Source organism: Equus caballus, chromosome 4 (genome assembly GCF_041296265.1).
Source record: "Equus caballus isolate H_3958 breed thoroughbred chromosome 4, TB-T2T, whole genome shotgun sequence".
Taxonomy (NCBI): Eukaryota; Metazoa; Chordata; class Mammalia; order Perissodactyla; family Equidae; genus Equus; species Equus caballus.
This window is the reverse complement of record NC_091687.1, coordinates 14,760,304-14,782,345: the sequence shown is the minus strand read 5'-3', so window position 1 is coordinate 14,782,345 and position 22,042 is coordinate 14,760,304. Positions and strand designations below refer to the sequence as shown.

Here is a 22,042-nt window from a genome sequence, read left to right as displayed (position 1 = left end):
GCTTTTAGTTGTCATAATCTAAGAAACTGTTGCCTACTCCAAGGTCATAAAGATTTGCACCAGTTTTCTTCTCAAGTTTTTTACAGTTTTAGCTCTTAAATTTAGGTCTTTGATCCATTTTTGGTTAATTTTTGTATATGGTGTAGGGTAGGAGTCCAACTTCATTCTTTTGCATGTGGATATCCAGTTGTCCTAGCATCACTTATTGAAAATATATTTAACGTTTTAAAATGTTTCACATGCACTTGAAAGAATGTATATTCTATAGATGTTGAGTACAATATCCTATATATGTATGTTAGGTCAGGGGTTTTTTTGCATGTATTCTACAAACTTATGGATTTTTTTGTGTGTGTTTCTCAAGTACTGAATGATGTGTTAAAATCTTCCATTACGATGTTTATCTATTTCTTTTCATTATTCTATAAATGTTTGCTGTATGTATTTTAAGGCAATACTATTAGTTACATGCAAATTAAAATGTGCTATAACTTCCTGGTGAAATTAACATTTCATTTTTATGACCTTTTATCTTTACCATTTTATCACTATCTAAAAATAATTATTCTGAATGAAAGAAGTTAGACTTAAAAAGATAGAAATTATATGATTCCATGTATATGACATTCTAGAAAGAGCCAAACCATAGTAATGGAATAAAGGTTAGTGGTTGCCAGGAGTTGGGGTTGGGAGAAGAAGGTGACTACAAAGCACAAGGGAATTTTTTGGGTGATGGAAGTGTGGTGGTGAATACATAACTCTATGCATCTGTCAAAACTCATAAAATTGTATACCACAAAGAGTACATTTTAGTATATGCAAATTAAAAAATACCATGCTGTTGGGGAAACCCAAGATGGAAAGCCGACTGTGATAGATGAATTTACCTGTATTATAAACGTGACATACACACTTGAAGAGAATGGGAAGGAAGGGGTTAACCTATATAACTTTCAAGAACAGTGTTTTGACTGGATACTGTAAGCCTAGTGACAAAAAAAACTGTCCATATACACTGATGTTGATTGGTAAATTTGTTTCTCACATTCTGTAACCCACAGGATATGGGCTAGCAATTCTGAAACTACTTTACATATATAACAAATAGGTAAATATATTATAGACAATGAGAGTCGGGTTTCTCACTGTCGCAGAAAGAAGTTAGAGGCACACAAAGGAGGAATGCTACCCTGTGGTGCTGGATTAGATTCTGAGGTATCAGTAGGAACTCTTTGTTTATATGCAAATTTTCATACTTTGGTAAAATATACATAACATAAAAGTTCCCATTTTAACCATTTTTAAGTGTACAGTTCAGTGGAATTAAGAACATTCACACTGTTGTGCAACCATCACTGTTACCATATCCAGGACTTTTTCATCATCTCAAACTGAAACTCTGCATCCATTAAACAATAACTCCCCATTCTCCCTCCCTTCAGCCCCTGGTAATCTTTGTTTTACTTTCTGTCTTTATGTATTTGACTATTTAAGGTTCTTCATACAAGTGGACTCATATAATATTTGTACTTCCTTGTTTATTTCACTTAGCATAATATCTTCAAGGTACATCCACATTGTAGCATGTATCAGAATTTCATTCTTTTTTTAAGGCTGACTAATATTCCATTGTATGTATACATCATACTTTATCCATTCATCCATTTATGGACAACTGGATTGTTTCCACCTTTTGGCTATTGTGAATAATGCTTCTATGAACGCTGACATACAGATAACTGCTTGAGTCCATCCCTTCATTTCTTTTAGCTATATACCTAGAAGAGGAACTGCTGGATCAATTATTAAATCTATGTTTAATATTTTGAGGACTGCCATACTTTTTCCACAATGACTGCACCAGTTCACATTCCCAGTACCACTGCACAAAGGTTCCAGTTTCTCCACATCCTTGCCAACACTTCTTAATGTGGCACATGACTATATATACACACGTCTATATATACACACACACATACACACACTAGTTTATATATACATGTATATACACACAGAGATAGATTTAGAAATACAGATGTGCGTATATATGACTTAGTATTCACACATTTCCTTGCTCTCTCAGCTGAGGGCCTAGACACAGTAACTCGCCAGTAGCAATGAGCACCCTCAGCACCCAGATCTTGGTTTCTAAATACCATTCTCCAGTTAAAGGGACCAGGGCCCCTTGGAGAAATGGTTGATTCCAGGGCTGGAGCAAGGAAAATACAAGATAATTCTAAAGTTTCGTTGGTGGCAGAAAGTGAGGAAGTGCTAGAAAAAGGAGAAGGATGAGGGCACGTAAAAAGACACAGGAGCCAACCTGAAAGAGTTGCCATTGGCCACAGCTGGAACAATTCGAGAAACATTTTCTTAGTATTCTTCTCCAAAATCCATAACCTCAACCTATTTATGAGATAACATCAGGCAAACCTAGACAGTCTTCAGAATACCTGATGTGTACTCTTCAAAAGTGTCAAGGACATAAAAGACAAGGAAAGACTGAGGAACTGTCAGATTAGAAGAGAATAAGGAAACATGACAGCTAAATTTAAAGTGGAATCTTGGATTGGATTTTGGAACAAAAAAAGAACATTAGTGAGAAAACTGGTGAAATCTAAGTAAGGTCAGTGACTAAACTACAGTTTAGTTAGTGGTGTTGCAACAGTGTTAATTTCTTAATTTTGATAATTGTACTAGGTTATGTAAGATGTTAACATTAGGGGATGCTGAGTGAAGAGCATAGGGGAATATTATACAATCACTGCAACTATTCTGTACGTTGAAAATGTCCCTTAAGTCAAGTTTTTGTTTATATATTCTATATTCTTACCTGATTTTTTGTGTCTTTCTCAGTACTGAATGGTGTGTTAAAATCTCCCACCATGATGGTAGATTAGTTTATTTCTCTTCATAATTATATCAATGTTTATTTTATATATTTAAGGTTATATTGTTAGGCACATGCAAATTTAAAATTGCTGTATCTGCTTGGTGAAATAATATTTTATCTTTATGAAGTCTCCCTCTTTATCACTTGCAGTGACTTTGCCTTGAAGTCTATTTCATTTGATATTAGTGTAGCTATAGCAACTTTATTTTGGTTAGAATTCCCATAAATATCTTTTTCTATCCATTTACTTTCAACCTCAGTATCCTTATGCTTCAGAAGTTTTTCATCATTGCCTTTTTATTGTGCCCTTATTTAGGCTACAGATGTGTGGGAGCTAACATTCCCTTCCTGCTATTTTTAAAGAAAAAATATCAGCCAAAATGATAAATTCTTACATGTTTAGGGTACGTTCTCACTTCTTGATACCTCCCTAAATGCATATCAACATTGAAATAGGATTCAGAACTTCTTTTTTAACCGCATGTAATACACTTAAAAAAAAAATCCAGCCTGACAACCTTTGCCTTTTAACTTGAACATTTAGCACATTTACATGATTGTAATTACTGATATGTTTCAATTTATAACTAACATCTTATTTTGTACTTTTTATTGTACTACCTGTTTCATGTTTATTTTTCTCTTTTCTTGCCCTCTTTTGGATATATTCAATATTTTTTCTCATCTCTCACCTGTTACTCCCTGCCCCCATCAGTTTGGAAGTTAGAGTTAGGGCTATGATACTTTCGTTGTTCACTCTAAGAATTACTACATGCTCTCTCTTAAAACAAAAAGTAATAAATAAATAAATGAAAAAATAAATAAAAGTCTGATTGTAGCCTTTGCCTATTTCTGTGATGGGAGTACTCTCATCATGGCTGCTTTCAAGCTACGGTCACTGAATGTGGAGTTGGACAGAGACATGTAGCAATGGCTTGTAAATGGCTTTGAGCTGGTTTCACACCACTCACACCCTTAATAAATTAAAGAGCCTTAGAATACTTTAACTCCATATTCTGACTATTATGCTATTGTTGACACGTATTTTAACTCTTTGTATTAGTTTTCTATTGCCGCTGTAACAAATTACCACAAGTTTAGTGGCTTGAAACAACACAAATTTATTATCTTCCAGTTCAGTAGGTTAGAAGTTCAATACAGATCTCATCAAGCCAAAATCAAAGTGTTGGCAAGTCTATCTTCCTTGCTAGCGCCCTAGGGGAGAATCTGTTTTCTTGCCTTAGCCAGCCTCTAGAAGTGGCCTGTACATCTTGTCTCATGGCCTCTTCTTCATTCATCAAATCCAGTAACAGCAGGTCAAGTCGTTCTTACAACCCATCACTCTGACCTTTTCTCCTGCCTCCCTTTCCCACCTGTTAGGACCCTTGTAATGACATTGCCGCCCCCCAATAATCCAGATAATCTCCCCATATTAAAATCAGCTGATTACCAACCTTAATTCCATCTGCAACCTTAATTTTCGTTTTCCATGTAACATAACATATTCACAGGTTATGGGAATTAAGATGTGGGCATCTTTGGGGGATCATTACTTTGCTTACCTCTCTTGCTTTAAATTTTTTTTTATTTAACCCATGATATATTATTATTATTGTCATTGTTTTTAATGCCAATGTTTAAATTTACCCACACAGTTGCTATTTTCTGTGCTCTTTACTACCGCTTGCAGCCCAGATCTGCTATCTGCCAATTTCCTCTTGCCCAAAGTACCTCCTCTTGGTGTTACTCATTTCACTTTTTTGTAACCAGGTGTGGATTTCTTTTTACTTGTTCTGCTTGAGATTTGTTTAGCTCTTTGAATCTGTGAGTTGTGTCTTTCATCAATTCTGGCAAATTCTTAAGTCATTATCTTCTCAAATATTTCTTCTCCATTTTCTCTCTCTTCCCATCTGGGTCCATAATCACATATATGTTAAACCTGCTAACCTTATCTTCTGTGTTTCTTACCCCTTCATATTTTCCATCTCTTTGACTTTTTGCTCCATTCCAGATAATCTTTTCAGTTCTATATTCCAGTTCACTAATTTCTTTTCAGTTTGTCTAATTTGCTGTTAAACTCATCCATTTAATTATATTTTATTTCTTTAAGTTTTGATTCGTTTTCAAATCTCATTCTTTTTTTGTACATATATTCAAGATTATCTTTTATTTCTTTCAAAATATTAAACATAATTACTGTAAAGTCTGTGCCTAATAATTCCATTTATCTGAAATTCTTGAAGGTCTGTTTCAGTTTTTTTGTCATTCATGGTACCGTGTTTCTGTTTTTGTCATTTTTGACTATCAGATGCTCATTTTTCTTGGAATTTTATTTCAGAAATTCTTTGAGGTGGAATCTAAAAAGTAAAACAAACAAACAAAACAAATTGTCTCATAGATAGAGAGAACAAACTCGTGGTGGCCAGAAGTGAGGCGGGTGAGGGGTTGGGTGAAACAGGTAGAGGGGATTAAGAAGTACAAACTTCCAGTTATAAAATAAATGAGTCACAAGGATGTAATATACAGCATAGGGAATATAGTCAATAATATTGTAATAACTTTGTATGGTCTCAGATGGTTACTAGACTTGTGATCATTTTGTAATGTATATAAATATCGAATCACTGTGTATTCTGAAATGAACATAATATTGTATGTCAACTATACTTCCACTAAGGGAAAAAAAGAAATTATGTGAAGCTTGGAATAAATGTGGATTCTTCCAGAGGGGATTTATGTTTGTGTCTGCCAGGTTCCTGGAAGGACTCCCAAACCAGGATCACTCTAAAGTTACTTCTCAATTTTCAGATTACCCAGGTGGTATGAACTGAGGCTGCAAAACCATGTGAGGGCCGCTTGTCATTTCTGTATTCTCAGAGGTAATCCTTTTAAGCCAAATTGGAGACGATCAACTCTCATCTGGGGTGAAGGCCAGTTTATTTCTGTTTCACTGTCAGTACTGTGGGTATGGTCCTTTGGGGTCCCAGCTTTAGGCATGGAGGCCATTCTTTTACAGTCCTTTCTTGGGTGGGTCCTGAGAGTTGTTTTCTGTTCCTCAAACACCCAAGACTGTGAAAACCCAAACTCAGGTTCACCTGGTAAGGCAAAGATTCCCAAGGAGAAGGAGGCTGCAGTTGCTCTCTAAGTTCACTTCTTTGCTTTTGGGACCTGACTAGAGAATTCCCAGCTTTCCTACCAACTCATTGGAGAGTTTTAATATTAAAAAAATTATCCAGAGTTTTAAATTTTTTAGTGTTAGGGTCAAATCAGGTATGTAGCCTGTATTTTCTGATAATTAAAATCCACTCTTTCAGACCTTTTATTTCAACAATATGTTTTTAAATTTCTGAGATTTCTAATTCTCTTTTTTTTAAAAAAAAATGTTGTGGTAACATATATACAACATGAAACTTACCATTTTAACCATTTTTAAGTATACAATTCAGTGGCATTAATTACATTCATAATGTTGTGCAACCACAACATCACTATCTATTTCCAAGACTTTTTTTTAATCACCCCCGGGACTCTACCTACTAAGCAATAAGTCCCCATCCCCTGGTAACCTGTAATCTACTTTCTGTCTCTCCTAATTTGCCTATTCTAGGTACCTCATGTAAGTGGAATTACGCAATATTTATCCTTTCGTCTCTGGCTTATTTCACTTAGCATGTTTTCAAGGTTCATCCATGCTGTTGTATGTGTCAGAATTTCTTCTTATGACTGAATAACGCTCTTTTTTATGTTTCTACTATATTTTGTTTATTCATTCAGTAGTTGATGGGCATTTGGGTTGTTTAAACCTTTTGGCTGTTGTGAATAATTGCTGCTATGAACACTGATGTACAAATATCTGAGTTCCTGCTTTCAGTTCTTTTGAGTATATGCCCAGAAATGGAATTGCTGGGTCATATAATATTTCTGTGTTTGGCTTTTTTTTTTAATATAGAAATTGAGAACAAGTTTCCTTTTTTTTCATGTTTAGCTTTTTGAGCAACTGCCAAACTGTTTTTCCACAGTGGCTAAACCATTTTACATCCCCACCAACAGTGTATGAGGGTCCCAATTTCTCTGCATCCTTGGTATTTTCTGTGGTTTTGATTATAGCCATTTTGGTATGTGGAAAGTAGTATCTCATTGTGGTTTTTATTTTCCTTTCTTTAATGGCTAATGGTGGTAAGCGTATTTTCATGTACTCCTTTGCCCTAAGTATATCTTCCTTGGAGAAATGTCTATTCAAGTCCTTTTCTCATTTTTTAATTGAGTTTTTTGTTGTTGTTGAGTTGTAGGACTTTCTTAGGTATTTTGGATATTAATCCCTTATCAGATATAGATTTGCAAATATCTTCTCCCATTTTGTAGGTTGCCTTTTCACTCTCTTGATAGTGTCCTTTGATGCACAAAAAATTTTAATTTTCATTAAGTCCAATTTACCTATTTTTGTCTTTTGTTGCCTGTACTATCATTGTCATATCCAAAAAAGTCATTGCCAAATCCAATGTCATGAAGCTTTTCCCCTGTGTTTCTTCCAAGACTTCTATTGTTTTAACTTGCATGTTTAGGTCTGTGGTCCATCTTGAGTAATTTCTATGTATGATGTAAGTATGAGTCCAACTTCATTCTTCTCTATGTAGATATCCAGTTTTCTCAGCACCATTTGTTGAAAAGACTATCCTTTCCACATTGAATGGTCTTAGCACTTGAATCGAAATTATATTGGACTATATATGTGAGAGTTTATTTCTGGGCTCTTTATTCTATTTCATTGATCTATATGTCTGTCTTTATGCTAGTACTACACTATTTTGATTACTGTAGTTTTGTAGTTAGTTTTGAAATCAGGACGTGAGAGTCCTCCAATATTGTTCTTCATTTTCAAGACTGTTTTGGTTATTCAGTGTTCCTTGAGATTCCATGTGAATTTTAGGATGCGTTCTTCTATTTCTGTAAAAACTGTCAGGATTTTATTTTTTAAGGAAGATTAGCCCTAAGCTAACATCTGCTGCCAATCCTCCTCTTTTTGCTGAGGAAGACTGCCCTGAGCTAGCATCTGTGCCCATCTTCCTCTACTTTATATGTGGGACACCTGCCACAGCATGGCTTGACAAGCAGTGCATAGGTCTGCACCTGGGATCCAAACCAGCGAACCCTGGGCCACCGAAGCAGAACATGCGAACTTAACTGCTGTGCCACCAGGTTGGCCCCCAAAATGTTAGGGTTTTGATAGGAATTTCATTGAACCTATAGATTGCTTTGGGTAGTGTTAGCATCTTAACAATATTAAGATTTACAATCTGAACATGGGATGTCTTCCTATTTATTTATATCTTTAATTTCAACATTGTTTTGTAGTTTTCAGCTTTCACATCTTTTCCCTCTTTGGATAAATTTATTTCTAAATATTTTTCTTTTTGATAATAATGTAAATAGAATTGGTTTCTTAATTTACTTTTAGTATTGCTCATTGTTAGCATTTGGAAATACAACTAACATTTTTTACTTTATTATGATTGACATGCAAAAAGCTCTACATATCTAATATATACAACTTGGAGATAAGTATACACCTGTGAAACCATCAGTACAATTAAGGCCATAAACTTGTCCATCACTTCCAAAAGTTTCCTTTCCCTTTATTTATCTGTTTATTTATTATGTATATTTCTTTTGTGGTAAGAGCACTTAACATAAGAACTACTTCTCAGCAAAGTTTTAAGTATATCATACAGTATTGTTGACTATAGGCCTTGTGTTGTACAGTAGATCTCCAGAACTTATTCATTTTGCATAACTGAAACCTTTTACCCTTTGACCAACCAACACCTCTCCATTTTTCTCTCCTCACAGTCCCTGGTAACCACTATTCTATGCTCTGGTTCTGAATTTGACTAATTTAGATTTCTCATAAAAGTGGGATCATGCAGTATTTGTTCTTCTGTGCCTGGCTTATTTCACTTAGCATAATGTCCTCCAGGTAAATCTATGTTGTTGCAAATGTCAGGCTTTGCTGCTTTTTAAAGGCTGACTAATATTCCATTGTATTTATATATACAATTTATATACATTTTCTTTATCCATTCATCCATTGACATTTAGGTTGTTTCTACATCTTGATTATTGGGAATGATGCTGCAATGAACATGAAAGTGCAGGTATCTCTTTGAGATTGACTTCAATACTTTTGGATAAATACCAAACATATAGTGGGATAGCTGGATCATATGGTGTTTCTACATTCAACTTTTTGAAGAACCTCCATACTTTTTCCGTAGTGGCTGCACCAATTTACATTCCTATCAACAGTGTACACAGCATCCCATTTCTCAACATCCTCACCAACACTTGTTCTCTTTGGTTTTTTTGATAAAAGCCATTCTAACAGGAGTGAGGTGATATCTCACTGTGGTTTTCATTTGCATTTCCCAAATGATTAGTGATGTTGAACACTTTGATATAGCTATTGGCCATTTATATGTCTTCCTTTGAGGAATGTCTATTCAGGTCCTTTGCTCATTTTTTAATCAGGTTGTTTATTCATTGTTGAGTTTTTTATCATAGGAGTTTCTTATATGTTTTGGATGTTAACCTCTTATCAGATATATGGTTTACAAATATTTTCTTCCATTCCGTAGGTTGCCTTTTCATTTCGTTGATTGTTTCCTTGGCTGTGCAGTAACTTTTTAGTTTGATATAATCCTACCTATCTATTTTTGCTTTTGTTGCCTGTGCTTTGGTGTCATATCCAAGAAATTATTGCCAACTCCAATATTTAGCTTTTTCCCTATGTTTTCTTCCAAGAGTTTTATAGTTTCTGGTTTTATGTTTTTGTCTTTAATACATTTTAAGTTGATGTTTGTATATGGTGTGAGTTATGGATCCAACATCATTCTTCTGCCTGTGGATATCCAGTTTTCCCATCACGGTTTATTGAAGAGACTGTTCTTTCCCCATTTTGTGTTCTTGGTACCCTTCTCAAAGATCAGTTGATGATGTGTGGACTTATTTCTGGGCTCTCTATTTTTACTGTAGCTTTGTAAAACATTTTGAAATTGGGAAGTGTGATGCCCCCAGCTTTGTTCTTCTTGCTCAAAAGTGCTTTGGCCATTTGGGGTCTTTTGTGGTTCCAAAGGAATTCTAGGATTATTTTTTCTATTTTTGTAAAGAATGCCATTGGGATTTTGATAGGGATTGCATTGAAACTGTAGATCACTTTGAGTAGTATGGACATTTTAACAATATTAATTCTTTCAATCCATAAACATGGGATGTCCTTCCATTTCTTGGTGTCTTCTTTAATTTCTTTCTTCAGGGTTTTAAAGTTTTAAGTGTACAAGCCTTTCACCTTCTTGGTTACATTTATTTCTAAGTATTTTATTCTTTTTGATGTTGTTGTAAATAAGATTGTTTTCTTAATTTCCTTTTTGGATAGGTTGTTGTTTGCATATAGAAATGCAACTGATTTTTGTATCCTGCAACTTCACTGAACTCATTTATTGGTTCTAAAAGTTTTTTTGTGTGGAGTCTTTAGGGCTTTCTGTGTAGAAGATCATGTCATCTGCAAAGAGATAATTTTACTTCTTCCTTTCTGACTTGGATGCCTTTTATTTCTTTTTCTCGCTTAATTGCTACATCTAGGACTTAGAGTACTGTGTTGAATAGGAGAAGCAAGATTGGGCTCCTTGCCTCGTTCTGGATTTTAGAGGGAAAGCTTTCAGCTTTTCATCATTGAGTATAATATTAGCTGTGGGCTTTTCATAAATGGCCTTTATTGTGTTAAGGTAAGTCCTTTCTATACCTGTTTTGTTGTGAGTTTTTATTATGAAATGGTGTTGAATTTTGTCAAATGCTTTTTCTGCATCTATTGAGATGATCATGTGATTTTTTTTCTTCATTCTGTTAATGTGGTGTATCACATTGATTGATTTGCATAATTTGAACCATCTTACATCCCAGGGCTAAATCTTACTTGGTCATGGTATACAATCTTTTTAATATGCCATTTAATCAGTTTGCTAGTATTTTGTTGAGGATTTTTCATCTATGTTCATCGGGGATGACTGTTTTTGTTCTCTCACTGAGCTTAAGAAGATTATTTTGAATTCTTTGTCAAAGAGTTCATGGATTTCCATTTCTTTAGAGTTAGTTACTAGAGCTTTATTAGGTTTCTTTGTGGTGTTATACTTGCCTGATTCTTTGTGATCCTTTTAGCTTTGGTTTGGTATCTGTGCGTTTGAAGAAGCAGTTACCTTTTCTAGTCTTTACTGACTGGTTTCAGCAGGGAAACACCTCTTCAGTCAGCCTGGTCAAATATTCTGGGTGGACTGGCTGATGGACCTATGGATGGACCTACTGCTGAGGTCTCTGGGCAGGCCTGCTGCACGTGTCCACAGGTATGTGGCCTGCTGCCATCATCACAACTGATTTTTGTGTCTTGACTTTGTTATCTGCAATTTTCCTGAATTTGTTTATTAGGTCTAATAGATTGTTGTTGTTGTTTGGTTTTTGTGGAATCTTTAGGGCTTTGTACACACGTGATCATGTCATCTTTAAGCGGAAATAGTTTTACCTCTTCTTTTCCAGTCTGGATCCTCTTTATTTCTATTTATTGCCTAACTGCTCCGAATAGGATTTCCATCACTATGTTGAACAGAAATGACAAAAGTGAGCATCTTTTTCTTGTTTCTGTTTCAGGGAAAAACTTTCAGGCTTTCACCACTGAGGATGGTGTTAGCTCTGGTTTTTCATATACAGCCTCTATTATGCTGAAGAAGTTCCCTTCTATTCCTAGTTGGAGAGTTTTTGTCATGAAAAGTTGTTGAATTTTGTCAAATGCTTTTTCTGCATGAATTGAGATGATCATGTGGGTTTTTTCCTTCATCATATTAATGCATATATTACACTAATCAATTTTCATATGTTGAACCATCCTTGCATTCCAGGAATAAGTCCCACTTGGTCATGGTGTATAATCCTTTTTTATGTTTCTGGACTCTGTTTGCTAGTATTTTGTTGAGAATTTTTATATCAATATTCATAAAGGATGTTGGTCTGTGTTTTCTTGTAGTGTCTTTGTTTGGCTTTGGTATCAGGGTAATGACCTCATAAAATGAGAAGTGCTCTTTAATTTTTTTTGAAGAGTTAGAGAAGGATTGGTGTTAATTCTTCTTGAAATGTTTGGTAGAATTCACTGGTGAAGACATCTGGTCCACGGTTTTCTTTGTTGGGAGGTTTTTTGATTACTAATTCAGTATCTTTACTTGTTATAGAGCTATTCAGATTTTCTATTTCTTCATTATTCAGTTATGGTTGATTATGTGTTTCCAGAAAACTTGTTTTCACTTGGGTTATCCGATTTGTTGGTGTACATCTGTTCATAGTATCTTCTTACAGTTCTTTTGAATCAGTAGTAACGTCCCCACTTTCATTTTTGAGTTTAGTAATTTGACTTCTCTCCGTTTTTTCTAGGTGAGTTTAGCTAAAGGTTTGTTAATTTTGTTGATCTTTTCAAAGAATCAACTTTTTATTTCATTGATTTTTCTCTATTGTTTTTCTATTCTCTGTTTTAGTTTTGTCTGCTCTAATCTTTAATATTTCCTTCCTTTTGCTAGCTTTGAGTTTGGTTAGCTCTTCATTTCTTTGTTCCTTAAGGTATAGAGTTATTGATTTGAGATCTTTCTTAACAGATATTTACAGGTATAAAATTCCCTCTTAGCACTGATTTTGCTGCCTCACATAAGTTTTGGTATACTGTTTTTAATTTTTGTCAGAGTGCTTTCTAATTCTCTTGTGATTTATTCTTTAATGCATCACTTGTTTGAGACTGTTTAATTTCCACATATTTGTGAATTTTCCAGTTTTCCTTCTATTTTTGGCGTCTAGGTTCATCTCTTGTGATCAGAAAAGTTACTCTGTATGATTTAAATCTTTTTAAATTTATTAAGACTTGTTTTGTGGTCTAACATCTGGTCTATCCTGGAGAATGTTCCATTTGCACTTGAGAAGAATGTGTGTTTGGCTGTGAAATGCCACATAGCCACTAAAACTCATGTTCAGGAAGAATATGTAATTTCAGTGAACATATATTAATTATTTTAAAATATATTTTACAATAAAATTTATTTAAAAATATTATCTGACCTCCCTCACTCCACTGGCAATCACTGCTGCCTTCAATCAGGCCATGTAGTGGTTGCCCACGCCCCCAAATCTTCCTAATCGTAGTCCTCTTGGATTTATATTTAAGTTGGGTCTCATAAACCCCTGTGGCTTTACTTATCAGCTCACATTTACAGATCATTAATTATCTTCTGAACTCAAGACAGCAATTATGAGCTTCCATTTTACTGAGGAGAACAAGGATGGATTCTCAGGGAAGGAACGAGACCATGTACCAGGCAATGTATTAAATCACTTTATAAATATTAACTCATTCAACCCTCAGAGAGAGGAAGGAACCTATTATTATCCCCGTTTTTCAAACGAGGAAACTAGGGTTCTGGGACGTTTCTATCTTGCCTGAGGTTCCAGAGCTGGTAATTAGTGAAGCCCAGATTTCAACCCAGGTGTTCTGGCTACAGAGGCAAGGCTTTCAGTCACTGCTTTGTTGCCTCTTACTCTTATTGGTAAAAATAATAAAATACTGATTATTGATTATATTTAGTATAACAAAAATGTGATCAACAATGGTTTACATTGTTCAGAGCTTTTTGTTAAGTGTTTTCACTTACAAGAGCTCAATTATTTCTGAAAACTCATTTTGCTGAGACAGGAACTGAAGGTCAAGTACCCACAAGTGATGCTGCGAAACACCACTGCAGGAATTCCAGACTCATTGTTATTGCTTAATAATGCAATGTAAATAATAATAAAAGTGCCCACAGTCCTTAGGGCTTCACAATGTGATTTTACACACATTTTACGGGGTAACCGGCTTAGAGAGGCCAGCAACTCGCACAAGACAGCACAGCAAGTAAGAAATAGCAAAGCTATTGTTTTGCTTAATAATAATAATAACAACGCCTTGCACTCCTGGACTAAAGAGAAGGCTTTTCTTACGGAACTTAAACTCAAATCGCAGGGAGGTGTCGACTTCACCAGGGTCCCGCAGCTGCTTCGTGGCCCGAGGGCAGGTTTTCGGGTGGTTTGGCACCGGAGGAGCCTCCCGGCGAGTCCCAGAGAGGGAGCACCTGGGGCACCTGGGCAGGTGGGCGGGTCCGGGCTGCAGGCCGACGTGGGCCGCCCCCCTCGGCCCGGGTGCCGACTCCGTGCTGCCGGCGCGCCAGCCGCCCCCAGGCCGCTGAGCTGACCCCAGGCCCACGGACACCCCGCCCCCCGCCGATACCCGGCTGCACCCCGAGCGCTGCGGGCCCACTCATACCCCTTCTCGGGTGGACCCCGGGCCCCTTCCCCACCCCGTCCCCGGCCGCCCCCCGACCCCCTCCGCGGGCCGCTGGACCCCTCCCTGCACCCCCGGCCCCTCCCCGAGCCCCGCCGCCTGGAGCGGCCCGGGCGGGCGGCCGGTGGCCGGCGCGAGGCTCCTCCCCGGCGGAGTCGCTCGGCGCGGAGGAAGCGGAGGCGGTGGCAGCGCGGAGACCTCGCCGCGCTCATGGCGTCGCCCGGGTGAGTGCGGCGCTCGGGCCGCGCCAGGGTGGGGGCTGCGGGCAGCGAGGGGGGGCTGCGGGGTGGGGGCTGCGGGTGCGGGCCTCTCGCCGGCCTGCGGGACCCCCGCCCGCCGCCCCGGGCCGGCCCGGCCCCCTGCCGCCTCCAGGCCCCAGGCCCACTCCCGCCGACCTTGGGCGGCCGCGGCCGGGGCGGGGGGCGGCGGGGGGCGCGGGGGGAGGAGAGCGGCGCGGGGGCGGGATCCGGGGGCGTGGGCCCGGGGCCGGCGGCAGGGCGGGGTGCGCGGCGCGGCCCCCGCGCCCCAGGCCTCGGAGCCGTTTCGCCCCGGGCGCCGGCCGGCGCCTGCCGCCCTGCCCTCCGTCTCTTGTTTTTCCCACTTGCTCGCGTTGGAGTTGATGCTGGGTTCTTACCGCCGTCGGGACGCGGACCGAACGTCAGTAGCGCGGGCTGGGGGACCCCGCGCCGGCCCGGTCCGGGGCGCCCGGTCGACCGGGCCGCGGGCCCTGGTAGGGTGCTGCCCTAATTCTCACATCAGCTCCCTTCTGCTGTCTTCCTGTTGAGATGTTCCTTCTTTTAGGAAATGATGGTGACACACAGAGTTGTGTTTTTTTTCCATCATTACTTGCAAAATAAAACCTCAGCATTTCATTATGATTACTTTTTGTTTTGGTAATTTAACTAGTCATGAAAGATGGGAATAACAGAATTAATCCAACACCTGCACCTTCACAGAGGAGGAAAATTAGTCTCAAGGTCATTGCTTTAGTTGGTAAAATTCTTCGTTTGACCCTCGTCCACCATTCAGAGGATCTTGACCTACTGGCTGTGATAGCAATTCAAGTTGTAAATCTTCACACTTCATAAAAGGGCATTTGCAGGTGCAGAGGCCTGTGGGGTAGAGAGGATGGATAGTAGGCCTCTTACAGGTGAGGCCTGAGCCATGCCAGGAAGTGAGCTGCTCAGTGCAGTGGGCCTTAATGGAGCATGCTGGATTTGACTCCAGCCAAGTCATGGACATTTTTTTTCTGCCTGCTGCCTTTCTCGGTTTGGGGAGCAGTGGTCACCAAGTACTCAGTACTTTGAGCTCATAAATAGAGTAAACAACGGCCCCTCCCTCAGAAGGCCAGGGTGATTCACCCAGGGGTTCAAGGTTCCACTGCGTACTGCCCCTCTTGTCAGAAAGGGTGAGGCCAAGTGGCCTGGAGGCAGCAGGGATGGCTGAGCCTGTGTGGGGCTGCCATGAGGCATTTTAAAAGGGAGGGTGCATTTGGCATCCAATCCCACTACTTTGTAGACAGGGGTCAGAGATGGACTTATTGCTGGACTGGTATGCCCTTCTGTGAGCCAGTAGACACTAAACTGTGTCCCTGTGGGTGGCAATAATGCAGATTTGATATTTGCAGATCCAGCTATTTGTGAGTGACCCCATGAGTCTGCAGTTGGTACTAATCTGTAATTTCCTGAGGGGTACCCATTGCAAAGCTGAGGTCACAAACTTTTGGTATACTTTATTTCATTTTATAGAGAGAATTATGCACCTATTATGCTATGTACAAATTTGGGGACAGTTGACATCTCTAGATGTAACCCCCAAGTATCCACTCTGCAGGCTTCACTGGTAGATCAGAGTCCAGCCAGGGAGACGTGGCTTCCTGAGATCCTGTGGCCTGTCTCAGCTGATCAGCGGACATTCAGCCGACTTGACTAGGTGCTCTGGGAACAAGTCCAGAGACTCAGGGCAGGGCTGGGAGGGTAGCCATGATTTCTGCAGGGCTGTTTGTGGAGGAGCCTCCAAATCCCGTGTTATTTCCAAAGTGACAATCTCTACAAGAGAGTTGGGAAGGAAAGATTTCCTGACAGTTTTTGAGGCCCTTACCAAGGTGTGAGGCATTATGCAAAAGGAAGTGGCAAGAATGAAGGCATCAGAGGAAAGGATATATTTGAGATGACCCACAGCCCAGTGTGTTTGGAGCTAAGTGGAGAAAGGCCAGGGAAGGAGGCTGGGCCAGACTGTGGGCCCTTGCCTCGTGTGTGGGCTCACTGCCTCCCGCTCACTGAAGGGTGTTTGTCATTCGAGCTCCCGGAGGATCTGTGTGACACCAGTGTGGAGGAGGCCGAGGGGGCAGGAGAGATGGAGCTCATCACCCTGCCACCAACTGCCTTCCACTCCTATGGCCCCCATCTTGTGTCTTCCTTACTGTGTCTGTTCCTTCATTATTGGGGTTTCCTTGGGTTGTATAGTCCATCTCTGCTAATCCCAACACACATTCTCTGCATGATTGCATCCATTTCTGCAGCTTTAAATGTCGTCTAAATCAGAGGTTCTTAACCCTGGGTCCACAATTCGTGGGTGGGCTTCCGGGGTCCCTGTGTTCCCTGAAATTGTATGCAGTGTTGGAGGTGGGTGTGTATTTTCCTGGGCCCAAGAGCTTCATCATTTGTAGCCCATCTTGAAGGGGCTCCTACCCTCAGTAGTGTTACAGCCATCTCTCCACACCCGCCTGGAGGGATAGCAAACCTGGGTTACCTGTGCAAAGTATATATATTTTTCAGATTGTTGATGGTAGATAATTTGAAAAACAAAAAAAGAGAGAATAAAATTCACACGTAACCGGAGTTTCCATAGATGCTCCTCTTAAAATTTTGGTATATATATATATATTTTTAAAGATTTTATTATTTTTCCTTTTTCTCCCCAAAGCCCCCTGGTACATAGTTGTATATTCTTCGTTGTGGGTCCTTCTAGTTGTGGCATGTGGGACGCTGCCTCACCGTGGCTTGATGAGCAGTGCCATGTCCGCGCCCAGGATTCGAACCAACGAAACACTGGGCCGCCTGCAGCGGAGCGTGAGAACTTAACCACTCGGCCACGGGGCCAGCCCCCAAAATTTTGATATATTTTTAATTAGGCCATTATTCTTATCAGAGAGACAGCCTTACGCATACAGCTAGAGTCACCCCCACCCCCACCTCATCTTAGGCAAGTATCCTGACAGACATCTGCATGTTATGTTTGTTCTTTGCTCTGTTTTTCCCCTCAATTTTTTTATTGTGGTATATTAAAATTATTTAAAACATTATATTTTGTAAAATTATGATTTATATTATAAAATACATTAAAATACACTTTGCTATCTTAACCGTTGATTTGCTCTTTTTACATAAATGTTCTCAGACTGTTCCACAGCTTGCTTTATTCACCCAACAGTATGCTTTGAAATTCTTTCCATGTCAGAACAAGGAACAGATCTATCTAAATTTTGACATTTTTATAATAGTCTATGGCATGGTTATGTTATTTAGTTAAGAATGTTTCCAGTTTTCTCTGAATGACAATGCTGCACACTGATGTCTCCCTCTGGACATGCACAAGTGTGTTTCTAGAGTAGATACATAGAACTGGAGCTTGTGGTCAGGGAGCCTCTCCATTTTTTAATTGATACTACCAAAGTATCCTCATAAACAGTTGTACCACCTTTCTTTTCTACCACCAGATTGTAAGGTCTCTCTCTACCTCCCAACAGGTGATGACATCAAACTTTAAAAGTTAGGCTGTCTGGTGGAATTATTACTTTTTTTATAAAGATTTTTTAACTTTTTTTCCTTTTTCTCCCCAAAGCCCCCCAGTACATAGTTGTATATTCTTAGTTGTGGGTCCTTCCAGTTGTGGCATTTGGGATGCTGCCTCAGCATGGCTCGATGAGCAGTGCCATGTCCGCACCCAGGATTCGAACCGACGAAACACTGGGCCGCCTGCAGCAGAGTGTGCGAACTTAACCGCTCGGCCACGGGGCCAGCCCTTGTCTGGTGGAATTATTGAGTCAAGAAATAAGCTAATGGCATCTTCATTCACCCTGTCTTTAAAGACAGAAACTTCATCTCTGACCCCTTGTATTCCCTCACAAATAGTCGCAGTTTCTTTGGTCCTATTGGTAACATCCAGTTCTAACCACCCACATCCCATAAGTGAACTCATACCCCTCAGGTTTTTGTTTCAGAAAATGTGGTCATTGAGTGCTTGAGTAGTCTGTGCGCTGGGCCAGGAGCAATGTCAGGAGACCCTCCCAGGAGGTGAAGGAGCTCCACTTGAGACCTCATCCACCCTCCTGGCCACTCCTCTCAGGGCTCGCCTCCGTTCACAGCCGAAAGCACTCCCGTTAGCACGGAATACTCAAAAGTACCCAAGACTTAATTTTAACCTTTTGTGTTCCCTGTCCAGGAAGAGTCTCTCCCAACACCATCATTTTGTGGGGAAGGAAAGGATCGTGGGCTTTGCCTTCTGGGGAGGGCTCTGCTTTCCCACTGGGGCCTGGCCTGGTCCAAATGGGCCAGAAGAGCTCCGGGCTCTTCATGCTGGGTGGAGGATGGCTGCTCTGGCCAGGCCAGGGAGGGGAGGAAAGGCCCAGAGGCCACACTGCGGAGAGGAAACACTGAGGAACTCAGATAATGTGTGTGTCTGCTCCTGGGAGAAGTCCAACAGGAGCCCATAGCTGGTCGGGAGCTGCTGTGGCTTCTGAAGAAGGGACATGGCTTTGCCCGCAGGACGCAGATTATGCTTTTCCCACTTTGGATCTTGAATTGCCCAACGAGCCAGCAGCCACCCCAGTGTGTCCCCACTGGGTGAAATGGGAGAACTAGGAGGGTGTTGTAGGCTGCAGTGTCCCTAGCCCTTCAGAGCAGCTCACCAGCCATGACTTAGCTGTCCATGGGTGGAATCGCCACGCAGCCAACCTCTGCTCAGCTCAGAGGAGGGCCTCTTACCCGGAACCACGAGTGGTAAAGGCTTTACAGTCCAAGGGAATGTTCTTTTCCATTTAGATCCTGCCTACTTCCAAGAAGTGTGTTATTCTAAGTGCTTTTGCATCTATTATGTTATTTAATCTTCACAACAACCCAACCTATAAGTACTGTTATTACACCCATTACACAGATGAGGAAACTGAGGCCTAGCTAAGCAGTGCAAGTTAAAACTTGATGCAGAATGACCCCATTAAGGATAGTTGGTTTAAATTTGGCTACTGAGGCACAAACAAAAATGTTGCGTTCCGTATTTTGTTGTGACCACAGAGCACATGCCATGTCTCTCCACTGTGCTCCAGATGAAGCTGAAGGAAGGATGTGTTTGTATGGTTCGTTGGAGTAAGAAGTTGTGTTAGCAGAGCGGCTGTGCCTTGAGTTATGGTTTTGCAAAAGATGCCTGGAAATGAAACAACTTAGAAGTGGATCATTTGCTTTATAGAAGGGTTCCCACTCAGAGGTTGTGCATCCTGAGAGCTGCCTGCTTGTTGGGAAGGCCTTTCCTGCTCATGTTCAGACATGGTGGTTCTGTTTTAGATTCTCTGCATTATAACTTTTTATAAAATTGTTAGTTGCCTTATTTTTAAAAGCAAGTAATATATGCCCATGGTACAAATTTCAAAAGGCATAGAAGGGACTTAAGAGAAAATTCAGGCGCCTTGCATCCTGTTCCCAGCTGAGAACTGGGACTGCATTGCCCAGGGTGGCAGGGTGCAGTGGGGGTTCTGTGTGATCCTCCTTGTTTTGTTTTAAACCCAAAATGCATTTGGGGATGGTCTTTGTCATTTTCATTTCTGTTTTGATTCTTGGCTCTTTCTTATGGATTTGCAGATCTTCGTACATTAAAAAAAACCCAAAAAACCGAGTCTTTGTCGTTTGTGTTGCAAATACTTTCCCTCAGTCTGTCATTTGCCTTTTGACTTATGAAGCTTTCTCTACTGAGATCTTTTTTTAAAAAAATAAGTCTTTAATATTTTCTTTCAGTGCATTTTTTGTTTTGTTTTCGAATTTCAATCTTAGATCCAGTTGGTATTCATTTTGGTGAAAGGAGTAGGGATTTACCTTTAGTTTTCCCGGGTTGTTGTAATTGAATAATCAGCAGATACTCGGAGCTGCCTGGATCAGAGATGAAATTCCCAACTGTATTTGGGCCTATTTCTGGGCTCTCCTTTTACTGAACTCTGTCTATTCATGAGCCAGCACTAAGCCTTAATTTACTGTGGCTTGTACTGTGTTTACTATCTGGCAGGTTTTGTCCTCCTTCATGACTGTTCTTTTTCAGGATTTTCCTGATTATTGTACAAACTGTTCTCCGTAGAATCAGCTCATCTGTTTTTGAACCTAAATTCACTTACAGGTTAATTCAGGGAGAATTGATTTAAAAAATCGTGTTAAGCCTTCCTTTCCCCAAAAAGGGTATGCCCTTTCATTTGTTCAAATCTTCTATATTCTTTAGTATTTAGAAATTCTTTTCACATAGATGTTGCTCATTTATTACATATATCTTAAATTTTCTCTTATGTTGTTGTTATAAATGGGAATTTCCTTCTACATTTCTAAACTTCTGTTTATATCCAGGAAGACAGTTGGGGTTTTAAAAAATTGTTTTATGTCCCCAGCTTACTAAATTCTCTCATTGTTTCTTTGCAGTTTTCCAGTTGATTTTTTGGGTTTTCCATGTCTGTCCGACCATAATTTCTTTCTGTTACCGTGGATAAATAACAAGTTGATTCTCCCTTTGTTGTAGGTAGAGTGTGTGTCTTTGGGAAAGGAACCTACAGTGGTCTTTCAGGTACACAGTGGAGGGCTGACTTTCCTCAGTCCTCCAGCCCCTTCCAGCCCCAATGCCTGTGCAGCTCTCCATGGCACCAACTTGCTCATGATCCCCTCCAGCCCTCTTCACCCACAACCTTCCCATCTGAGATGGTGGCGGCTCCATTGAGCCTGGACACTTGGAGGTTTCCTGGACTCTGTCTTTCTCACACGCTCTGTCCAGTCTGCTGAAATCCTTCACAGAGACATTCAGAGCCCAGCCCTGTGTTGTCCCCTCTGGTGCTGCCACCCAGGTCTGACCTTCGTCATCTCTTGAATTGCATGTTACCTTGGACTCAGAGCATCTTCCAGAGTAAAAGCCAGCTTTCTATGGCCTAGAAAGCTCGGTCTTCCCTGACCTCTCCTACTGCTTTCTTTCTGCTCCCTCCATGCCAGCCACACTGGCCTCCTGCTGATCCCTGAGCACCTTCAGGCCTTGGCTGTAGCTGGCCTGTGCCTCTGCCTGGATCACTCCCCGGGGAGCCGCACGGCTTATGCCCTCACCTCCTGCCAAGCCTGTACTCGCATGTCCCCTTCTCCGGGAGGCCCACCCTGACCGCCCTTTTAGCTACAGCAGTCTGTCCCCCATTCACCACACTCCGAGCCCCTGATCCCAGTCTGCGCCTTCTTTCTACCGCAGCACTTAATGTCTTCCAGTGTATCCTCTGCTTAAAACCTTTAAAAGTGGTTTATTGTCAGTCTGCCCCAGCTTGTTGAATGTAAGCTAAGAGCAGGGATATTTGCCTTCTTCACTGATGTATCCCAAACTCCTAGAAGAGTTCTAGCGGTAAATAAATGTGCGGATAAATCCAAGAGAACATCGACTGCCTCGTGGTGTGCAGGGCAGGGCTGGGCAGCCTTGCTTTATAGGTTATCATGTGTGTGTTTTGTAGAGTGTGTGTAATGAGTGTACATAATATCTTC

The 22,042-nt window shown here is 40.5% G+C and overlaps 1 protein-coding gene across 12 annotated transcripts in view; it reads left to right on the top strand.

The window, feature by feature from the left end:
• Positions 1 to 22,042, top strand: part of URGCP (upregulator of cell proliferation) — an 83,306-nt gene that overhangs the window by 31,270 nt on the left and 29,994 nt on the right. The window contains exon 1 of one of the 12 annotated variants that reach the window (XM_023638975.2): positions 14,369 to 14,509. The exons of 6 other annotated variants lie outside the window; for them this stretch is intronic. In XM_023638975.2, coding sequence (XP_023494743.1) covers positions 14,496 to 14,509 — 14 coding nt within the window. In that variant the 5' untranslated portion in view covers positions 14,369 to 14,495. Of the gene's footprint in view, positions 1 to 14,368; positions 14,510 to 21,059; positions 21,099 to 22,042 lie in introns of those variants that run through there. 5 more of the 12 variants (XM_023638974.2, XM_023638977.2, XM_070265532.1 and 2 more) reach the window with 5 other exon arrangements.